At 51.8% G+C, this 10925-nt stretch overlaps 1 protein-coding gene across 1 annotated transcript; it reads left to right on the plus strand.

Annotated features, from left to right (window-relative positions):
• Positions 1 to 3058: 3058 nt before the first annotated feature.
• LOC308050684 (olfactory receptor 14J1-like) lies at positions 3059 to 3991 on the plus strand (the record flags this gene model as incomplete). Its single annotated transcript, XM_080360835.1, has 1 exon — positions 3059 to 3991. The coding sequence occupies one exon, from the start codon at positions 3059 to 3061 to the stop codon at positions 3989 to 3991; it is 933 nt and encodes a 310-aa protein (XP_080216961.1).
• Between the last annotated feature and the right edge of the window lie 6934 nt (positions 3992 to 10925).

Here is a 10925-nt window from a genome sequence, read left to right on the forward strand (position 1 = left end):
TTCAGCACCTTGTGCACATGGTGTGGGGTGCTGAGGGACCTGGGCTGCTTTGGCCCAGCAGTGCTGGGGAGGCTGCAGCAGTGCAGGAGTAGCCTGAGAGTGCTTGAAGGGCGGTTTCAGAGGTGGTGGAGGTTTCTGCATAGTGGGAAAGAGCATGAGAAAGAAATAATGGCCAAAGGGCAGCTGGGGAGGTCCAGGCTGGCCATGAGCAGAAAGGAATGTGATGGAAGGGCAGTGCTGTGGTGGAGCAGGTCAGCAGAGGGAGTCTGCATCAGCCCAAGGCTTTGTGCTTCAAGGAGCAGCTGGGGAGGATGGAGAGATCTCAGCAAAGGAAGGAAGATGCTCAGACAAGAGCAAGGTGGGACAGCAGGGGGGATGTCTCCAGCCTGCAGGGACAGAGGTGCAGGCAATGCCACAGCACAGGACAGGCTGTCGTGGAGATGATCACGGGATGGAAAAAGGCTGAAAGCCCCACCAGACATGAGCTCCTTCTCCCCTTGGCTGTGGCTGTTGTCTGCACCTCTGATGGCTGTGAGGAGACACCTTGTCCTTGCAGCACAGGGGTCTCATGGCCTCCTTGTCCCCAGCCAGGAACCTGGGAGGGGTGGGACCATAGTCCTGCCCTTGGCCTTGCACAGCCCCACATCACACTGTCTCAGAAAGGGCCCTGGGCAACGTGGGAGGGACAGGATCTGACTTCCAACGATACGAGGTCAGGGCTTGGCTTTTGGATAAAGAAACACAACCAGGTTTGCGCAACATCAGAGAAATCTTTACTTTGCTTTTCCTGACCTCCAGTTTTCATCTCTAATCGAACCTGGATATTGTTTCTCAGTAGGTTCCCCCAGTGGGGCGCATTAACAGTACAAGAAACTTTGGAGTTTGAATCTAACTTTGACTTCTTGAGAAGTTTCTTCAGCTTCCCCTCAGGGTCTGAGGTCCATGGACTCAGCACCAAACCCACCAGAGGGGTCATTAAAGGGCCTTGGGCTGCTCCTGTGCTGCTGAGCTGGGCTGGGCTCCTGGGACACAGGGAGCTCATGGCAGCGGCAGCGCTGCAGAGAGACAGCTCTGCCCAGGAGCAGCTCCTCTGCACACGCAGCAGGGCTGAGGGCTCTGCCTGCAGCACCGAGGGCACAGGAGCCACGCACAGAGAGATTAAAGGCAATTTGGGGTGGCTGGTTGCTGAGGATTCAATGAGACAAATCACAGTTCTAACATGGTAAGTCTCTGGCTGTAGAACAATGCAGCTGCATTTACTGGAGGGAGACCTTAAGCTGGTACATCGCACAATTTACAGTTTTTCTTTCAGGTCTCGCTCACAGTATCTCTGTTGTAGAGGAGAAGAACACACTCCAGAGCAGGGCTTCCCTGCTGCACTGTCACAGGAACAGGGAATGACGACAACTTCTGCTGAGGGTGGCTGCAGGGGAAGCACCCAGGGTTGCCCAGGGCTGTCCTGCAGAGCAGGGTCCCTGTCTGGGGGAGATCCCCAGGCTGCTGTGGGGACAAGCTGTGAGGGAAAGGAGCATCCCTGATAAGGGCAGGAAAGGTGCTTCTGCTGTGGAGAGGGTGCTGTGTGGGTCAGTGCTGCTCACAGCTGCAGATCACCTGCAGGATTTTTCTAAGGTGATGCCCCAATGACAAGATCAATGCAAGGATTACCAGACAGATAAGGAGCATTCCTGAGCCTGTCTTTTCAGTTTCCTCTCCCAAGGGGTGGGGGGTGCAGGAAAGGATAAAATTGAAAATGAGCTCTCATGCTTAAACAAGTCACTGAGACTCCTGAACTGCAACTCTGAGTGATCAGCACATCTGCCAGGAGGATCATGACATCCCTTCCCCACCCCTCTGCCTGTGCACAGCACCTGCATCACCTTGGCTGGACCCGTCAGCCAAGTCCCTGTGACCCCCTGCAGGTCAGATCCCTCCTGTGAGCAGCCCCCTGGCCTCCTGTCCCACCCAGCAAAGCCTCTGCCCTCAGGGCCGGGGGCTCCAAGGCATGAAGCAGCTCCTGTGCAGCCAGAGCTCCAGTTCCTCTGCAGAGCACAGGGGCTGAGAGCAGCTGCCCGGCACTGTTGGTGTCTGGGAGGTGGCTGCACAGCTGGGGAAGGGGGATGCTGTCTGAGTGCCCGGCTGCCTCTGCCCTGGCCTCTCTCACCCCCACCCTCACCGCATTTTCCTTCTTGCTCCCCTGCTCTGGGTCACTGCTGTTGGGATCTTGTTCTTGCTGTCAGGCTCTCTGGGGATGGCAGTTTCAGCTGCAGAGTCACAGCCTGATCTGGTGGGTCCTTTCCTGCAGGTGTGTCCATGGGCTCACGTGTCCCAGCTTTGCTCTGACCTGTGGGCTGTGGGCAATGCAGTCTGTGTGACTGGGGAATGAGCTGTGTGTGTCCTGGGCTAAACGTTGGGTGCTGAGACCTTAGGAAAGGGTGAGACCTGTCATGGTCTGAGGTGGGTCCTTCTGCTCTCAGCAGTGCCTGGTGGCTCTGAAGGGTAACATGGGAGTGTGATCAGCCTCCATCTCAGAAAGGTGCCAGCCCAGGGCAGCTGGAGCAGGACAGAGGGACAGAGCAGCTGCCCTCACTCTGCACTGACCCACAGGCACCCTCAGGTCTCGCAGGACTCGCTCTGTTCTCCCTGAGTGCAGCAGAAATGCTGAGGGTTTCTGACACCCAACAACACTCTGCAGTGAATATGGGGGGATATGTAAAAAAACCTGGAACTCCTAAACTGCCTTCACCATCTCTGCTCCCTATCACTGGGAAAGCAGGTGCTGACAGCCCTTCTGTGTTAGCAGAACCAGGACAATCCCCAACGTTCCCTGCCCCACTCCTGCAGAGCTGGGCTGACTTATCAACCTGACTTATTGGCCCTGCTCTTGGTTGCACATTTTCCAGCCCCAAGCAGGGCTGCAGCCACAGTGCTGAAAATGAGTGTCTGTGTGCGACAGGGGAGGGTCTATGGGAGTTGGTTTGATTTTTGTCAGAGAACTCTGCCCTGGATTCTCACTGTCTTTTTTTTTCTCATGACAGCGCCCCGTGCTCAGGAAAAGCAAATGTCCAAGAGCAGCTCCATCACCCAGTTCCTCCTCCTGCCGTTCACAGACACACGGGAGCTGCAGCTCTTGCACTTCTGGCTCTTCCTGGGCATCTACCTGGCTGCCCTCCTGGGCAACGGCCTCATCATCACCACCATAGCCTGGGACCAGCACCTGCACACCCCCATGTACTTCTTCCTGCTCAACCTCGCCCTCCTCGACCTGGGCTGCATCTCCACCATTGTCCCCAAATCCATGGCCAACTCTCTGTGGGACACCAGGGCCATTTCCTATGCAGGGTGTGCTGCACAACTCTTTCTGTTTGTCTTTTTAGTTTCAGCAGAGATTTATCTTCTCACTGTCATGTCGTACGACCGCTACTTTGCCATCTGCAAACCCCTGCACTACGGGACCCTCCTGGGCAGCAGAGCTTGTGTCCACATGGCAGCAGCTGCCTGGGCCATTGGGTTTCTCACTGCTCTGCTGCACACGGCCAATACATTTTCACTGCGTCTGTGCAAGGGCAATGCCCTGGGCCAGTTCTTCTGTGAAATCCCCCAGATCCTCAAGCTCTCCTGCTCACACTCCTACCTCAGGGAACTTGGGCTTATTGTAGTCACTGTCTGTTTATCATTTGTGTGTTTTGTGTTTATTATGGTGTCCTATGTGCAGATCTTGAGGGCCGTGCTGAGGATCCCCTCTGAGCAGGGACGGCACAAAGCCTTTTCCACCTGCCTCCCTCACCTGGCCGTGGTCTCCCTGTTCCTCAGCACTGGCACGTTTGCCAACCTGAAGCCCCCCTCCATCTCCTCCCCAATCCTGGACCTGGTGCTGTCTGTTCTGTACTCGGTGGTGCCTCCAGCAGTGAACCCCCTCATCTACAGCATGAGGAACCAGCAGCTCAAGGATGCCCTGCGCAAACTCTTATCCCTCTGGTTTCTGAAGCAATAAACTGGCCATCTTCTTTTATACAGGAGTTTTAATGTAGCTAATTACAAGCCCAGCCTGTCAACTGTTTTTTCTGGTGTTGTTGGTTGTTTTCTTATTGTGATAATGTTGTCAACCCCATTTCTAATTCACTGCTGGCTTTTCTTTTCTAACTGTTGGATGCTTAAATGAGCAGCAGTGCTCTCCTTCTCTCTAAACAGAATAAAGGGCTCTTTAGTGACTTGTTTTTCACTATATTCTTCCTGCAAGGGCTTTTTGGAGCTGCAGGGACAGTTCCTGTGCGTGGGTGGAGGGGAAAACAGCTCTGGCATGGCAGCCCTGCCAGGGAGCAGCAGCGCTTGCTCTTCCAGAGCTGTTCTGGTTCCACTCCACACTCTCCTTCTCATCCCTGGTGTTGGTGCAAGGCCTGAGTGCTCTGGCAGCTTGGTCACCGTCCTGCTGTGTGTCAGTGCTGTGGGTGCAGGCAGGGACAGACAATGGGCACTGCTGTGACAGAGCTGGCCTCAGTAACAGTACTTGCACAAGGAAAAGTTATCTTCTTTGGGCAGTGCATGATGGTTTATATCTTCTTGCCAAGTTTCTCTCAAGCTTATTCCTACAGAAGTGGCCACAGATTCAAACACCAGAGTACAGCTGAACAGTGTGTGTGTGCAGGGCTGGCACACAGCAGTGTCCTCTCACAGCCAGGCTCCTGCCAGAGACCTGCAGGACCAGCAGAGCAGGGCTGGGCTGTGCCCCTGTGCACTGGACACCCCGTGGAAGGAGCCCCAGGTCAATCACCATGGACTGGCCCCTCACAACCACCATTTCCAGCACTGGCTTCTCATCCACAGAGGCTGTTTTCTCTCCATGGATGGACACTCAATGAATAGTTCAGAAGTCCATGTTTGCCTTGTACAAATGAGATGTGAGCACGCACATCATGTACGTGAGGTGACATGAACCTGAGTGAGCACAAACACCATCAACTATTCCTTTCCATTCCGTGAAGGACTGTGAGACAGACGAGGTCTTGAGGTCACTTCATATTGGGAGGAACAACCTATGGGAAATCAGCTGAATGCTGCACTGGGTTGTGCTTCCTTGAACTGAGCTCCCTGTGTCCATTCCTCATGATGTGGGACATGTCAGATGAGTGCAGAGCAGGTGACACAGCGCAGGGCTGAGGTGTTTCCCGTCCTTTGGGAGTGGCAACAGGAGGTTGGAGGGACACTGTGACTCCTGCCGCTGTGTGTAAAAGGGACAGACTCTGTCTCTGAGAGTCCCTGGGTGAACAAGGAGTCCTGAGACCAACTCAGATATGGATGCCTGACAGAATCTGATATTTCTGTATGTGATTCCATAGACAAATCCCACTGGATCAGTAAGATACATCTCAGCTGCCTTGAAAAGGAACATTGCAAGTGCTCCTGTCTGCTCTGTCACTCTTTCTTGTGATTCCAGATTGTGGTCTCATAAGTGTCAAGGAAACCAGAATGGCTCTTGGGTCTTTAGAAAACGCAGACCTCAAATCCATCTTCAGGAAGAGCAGGAATAGGAATGGGGAGAATAACAGGCTGGCCACCCTGCTTCCCTCCCTGGGAAGGGGATGGGACACGTCCTCCTGCAGCCATTTCCAGGAATGTGAGTGACAAGGAAGGGATTGCTGAACCCAAATGGACAGGGGAAAGAAAGGCATGTTGTGTACAGGGCGTTTGCAAGGCTCAGCCATGGTCTCCTTCTGGCCAGAGTGGTGCTGATGGGGCTCAAGAAGTGGATGCTGGGTGGGAAGTTGGCTGAACCATCCAGCACAAATATCACCAGTGATACGAAGTCCTGTGTGCAGCCAGTTACTGGTGTCATCCCTCAGTGACCAGCACTTGGACAACACTGTTGAACATCTTTATTCTCCCCTTCTATGATGTAACGGAGTGAAGCCTTATTGCCTTTGAGGATGATACAAACCTGGGTGGCGGCCTTGAGCAGCCGCACCTGGTTCACCCTGAGCAGGAGAGTGAGACAAGATGAGTGAGACAAGGGCTCCTTGCAAACCTGAGTTATTCTGTGATTTGACAGAATTTTTGCCTTGGGGAGGTTTCTGGAGAGAGAATAGGTGGAAGAATAGGGGAAAAAAAAAAAAAAAAAAAAAAAAAGGTAATGCAGAAGAAAAGATATGGAAGGTGTTAACGGAAGTACAGAAGTTCCAGTGAGGAGTGCTTTTCCCTCACAGTGTTAGTAGAAAATATATTTGACATATTTGAACAAGGTGAGGAAGAGATATGGGTGTCTATAGCCTGTGGGAAAGAGGGGCAGGGGTAGGAATGTATAGAACATGCTTCAGTCTGTTGAGGTCCTGAGTGCTAAGGAGGTGGAAGGCTGGGTGTGGTATTATGAGATCAGTTGTGTCTCACACACTCATAATCCAGTCAGAATCCTGTGGGTGTGAAGGGGACAGTGGGGTCAGTTCTGTGTCTGGAGGTGACAGCCCAGCAGCAGGGACATGGCTGGGAAAGAACCTCTGCCCAAGGGCCCACAGGTCTTACCCAGGAAGAGAGACGGGTTGTCATGCCCATCCCACCTGAGAACATGACGGGACATGGGCAGGGACATGGTCGTGTCTGTCAGAGAGGCTGAAAGGCCAGCAGCACTCATGGGATTTAGAAGATCATGGGGAGGTGACTTCTCTATGCTCAGATAAAAAAACACAAGAAGCCTAACGGGTTGGGTTCCCTGCATGAAGGGCAGTTTATGAGATGGTCGAGCTTTTCTTGATAGTGGGAAGAAGCAGGAAAGAGAAAAAAGAAGTCTACTTGGAAGGTGAGGAATGGATATGAGGAGTAAGAAATGTCACTGGAAGGGCAGTGCTGTGGGGCAAGAGGTGACCCAGAGGGAGCTGGATCAGCCCATGGTTTGTGTTCCAAAGAGCAGCCGGTGAGGGTGCAGACACAGCAGTGAAGGTGCAGAGATGCTGGGTGAGAGCAGGTGGGAAGCGAGATGGGTGTCTGCAGCCTGCAGGGAAAGAGGGGCAGGGGCAGCACCGTGTGGAACAGCCTGTGGTGGAGATGGCAAAGGGCGCTGTAAGGCTGGAAGGGACCCACAGAAGCCAGGTCTGTGTCCCCTTGGCCAGGGCAGTTGTCTCTGTAACTGACCCCAGGAGCAGACATGTTGTCCTCATGGCACTGGGGCCTCGGTGTCTCCTTGCAGCCCCATGGGGAAGCTGGAAGTTGTTGTCCCAGTGTTGTCCTTCCCTGGGCCTTGCACACCCACATGCCACGGTCCCAGGAAGAGCCCTGAGCCATGTGTGAGGGACAGGATCCCCCTTCCCATTGTCTGGAGCTCATGGCTCCTCCTTTCTGCTTCAGAAAGCAAACCAAGGGGTTTCTGAGCATTGGAGCTGAAGAAAAGACTCAAAGGAGACCTCATGGTGGCTACAGCTTCCTCACAAGGGGACAAGGAACGTTAAGTATTGATCTCTTCTCTCTGGTGACCAATGATAGAACCTGAGGGAAAGGCAGAAGATGTGTCAGGGAGGTTTAGATTGGACATTCAGAAAAGGTTCTTCCCCAGAGGTACTGGACACTGAACAGGCTCCCCAGGGAGGTGTCACGGCCCCAACCTGACAGTGTTCAACAAGAGACTGGACAACATCCTCAGACACACGGGGTGAACTGTGAGGTGTCCTGTGCAGGGACAGGAGTTGGACTCCATGATCCTTTGGGTCCTTCCAACTCAGGAGATTCCTTGATTCTATGAAATACTAGGTCATCATATACATGTCCACTGTGTGCATGTGGTGAGATGAACCCAAGGGAGCACAAATTCAATCAGCTATTCCTTGGGGTGCCATAAAGGTCAGTGGGACAGAGATGGTGTTCAGGGGTCTCTTCCAACCTCTGTTATTGTAGGATTCCATGAATCTTTTCCTTGGAGATCTAAAATGCCCCAGAGTAAATACAGCAGCTCCTCTGAGGAACGTTTCTCCACTCAAACCCTTGATAGGAAATCTATCAGATACATTTGATGAAAGCAGCTCAGTTTGATCTGCTCACACACTGGACCACAAGGAGGGTGATGGTGGGTACGATGCCGTGTGGTCACTTGTGTCTCAGGAACTCATTGTCCAGTAGGAACTAATGGGTGTGGAGGGCACTGTGAGGTCACTTCTGCCTCTGCAGGGGATTGGCCAACAGCAGGAACATGGCTGGCAAAGGACTGTGAGGTCACACACACAGACGAGCAATGGGGCCCAATCAGCATGGCTTGATGAAAGGCAGGTCCTCCTTGACCAGCCTGATCTCCTTCTGTGACAAGGTGACCGCTGAGCAGATGAGGGAAAGTCTGTCGTGGGGAGTGAATGCGCCACACGGGCTGTGGGTGTTGTGTCCTTAGACTGCAGTGAAGCCTTTGACACCGTGTCCCACAGCATCTCCTGGAGAAGCTGCAGCTCGTGGCCTGGATGGTGTATCTGCGATGAGTAAAGAACTGGCTGGAAGGCATTTTAGAGCCATTTGTCCCCTTCCTGTTCACATGGGCGTCCCATGAATGCATCACTGCTCTACCCCAGTGTAGACAGGCACAAGGCCTTCTCCTCCTGGACCTCTCACCAATGCCACTGGTTTCTCCAGCACCCTCATCCTGGACTGTGGGATGCCCAGAACAGCCCCCCAAGACAGTTTGACAAAGTCTTTTTTCTACTCCATCCCCACATCCCTGCTCAATCCCCTCATGTACAGTTCAAGGACCAGAAAGGTTGGGTGCAAGTGGGACATTGAGAAAAATGGTCAGGAAAGCTTTGAGGTGCACAGAGAGCCCATCACCATGTTGGCAAGCTGCTCTCTCTGAACAGGCCCAGAGGACCTGGACAGCATTTGCTGTGTCCCAGAAACTCGCCTGGAAGGTTGGGATATGGAGAAGAGGTTTGGTCTGGGAAGGGACAGACAGGGGCTGGTGGAACTGGCTGGTGTGACCGTGAGACGTCTCCCAAACACCTCAGAAAAGTCCTGGCTCTCAGGGAGGCTGCATGGTCCTCTGAGAAAGAAAATAGCAAACATGACTTATCATGGATTCATAGAATAATTGTGGTTGGAAGAGACCCTTAAGATCATCGAGTCCAACCATAACCTCAATCTGGCATTAAAACATGTCCCTAAGAGTCCCATCTATCTGTGTTTTAAACACCTTCAGTGATGGGGACTCCACAACCTCACTGCGCAGTCTGTTCCATTGCTTCAAAACCCTTTCCCTGAAGAAGTTTTTCCTCATATCCAATCTAAACCACCCCGTGTGCAACTTGAGGCCATTTCCTCTTGTCCTATCACTTGCTACTTGGGAGAAGAGACCAACACCCTCCATGATAAAACCTCTTTTCAGGTAGTTGGAGACAGTGACAAGGTCTCCCCTCAGCCTCCTGTTCTCCAGGCTGAACAGCCCCAGCTCCCTCAACCGCTCCTCGTGAGACTGGTGCTCCAGACCCTTCACCAGCCTTGTCACCCTCCTCTGAACTCTCTCCAGCACCTCAATGTCTTCCTTGCCATGAGGGGCCTCAAACTGACCCCAGGATTCAAGGTGCAGCCTCACCAGTGCCCAGTACAAAGGGATGATCACTTCTCTAGTCCTGCTAAAGCTCTGATTGAATCAAGGCTTGAACACCTTGGTGTGACCCAGTTGGTGACAGGTTGGACTGCAGACTCCTGAGGTCCCTTCAGCCTCAGTTCTCTCATGATCCCATTGTGATGTTGGGCTCTGTTTCAGACTGGAGCAGAGCAGGCGATGATGGGGCAGGACCCACCTGTGCTGTAGGTGACCATCTAAACCAACATCCCAGCCAGGGAACCAGCCAACACCTCAGTGTGACTCGCTCTGGGCAACGTGTGAGGAGTCCTGGGCAGGGCAGGTTCAGAGGGCATGGGGCGCTGTGCAAGACACAACATGATCTTGGCTTCATGCCTGCAGGCCCATCAGATGTCAGTTGATGTCAATGACAATTAAAATAAGAACTGAAGACAAAGATCCAAAGCAAAGGAAGGTGTCAACTTTCTTTCTTCCTTTCTTGCTCTTTCTTTCTTTCTTTCTTTCTTTCTTTCTTTCTACTTATTCATGTATGTATTTATGTATTTATTTATTTACTTATTTGTTTATTTATTTATTGATTTACTCATTTACTTATTTACTTACTTATTTATGTATGTATTTATTTACTTATTTGCTTACTTATTTACTTATCTACTTATTTATTTTAAAGTCTTTGTAAGGGAGTCTCTTTTATTTGGAAAGGAAAGAGTTCTCCAGAACTGGGGACGGATTTAGGACACAAATGTCTTCAGCTCCAGGGACACAAACATCTGGTGCCAGTGTAGATGCCCCGGGAACCCCTGCCCAGGCTCCACCTGCACTGCACGGTGCTCTGGTCTCCCCAGGTCCTGTGTGATAGATGTCAATCCCAGCCCAGCACCTCAGGTACACTGGGCCCTAAAATGGCCCTGGCTGTTAATGGTGAGACACCTGATGACTGATGTTTATCTGGAAATGTCCACTTTATTGTTGTTGTTTTGTTTGTGGTTTGTTTTGTTGTCTTTGTTGCTGTTTTGTTTTTGGTTTTGGTTGTTGTTATTAATTGGTTTGAGGGTTTTTTTGCTTTGGTTTTTTGGGGTTTTTTGCTTCTTTTGTTTGGTTGGTTTCTTTGTTTGATTGGAGATCTTTGTTTAGTTGTTTTTTTAACATATTAAAATTAAAAAGAAAAAAGCCAAAAAGTGAATTATGGGGAAGGAGAATAAATTCTGGTCTTCCCCTGTACTTATTTTACCAAGTCTCTGGTGGCCAATGAGGAAACCAGCAGACTGGGGGTGGGGATGAGGAGCCAGGTGGTCCATACAGTGTCCAGTCTCAAGGACTGTTCTCCTGCCTGCCCAGATGTCTCCAGGAGACCCTCTGGATCAGTGTCCATTGTAGAGTGCTGCTG

The sequence above is a fragment of the Nesoenas mayeri genome (assembly GCF_963082525.1).
Source record: "Nesoenas mayeri genome assembly, chromosome: 29".
Classification (NCBI taxonomy): Eukaryota; Metazoa; Chordata; class Aves; order Columbiformes; family Columbidae; genus Nesoenas; species Nesoenas mayeri.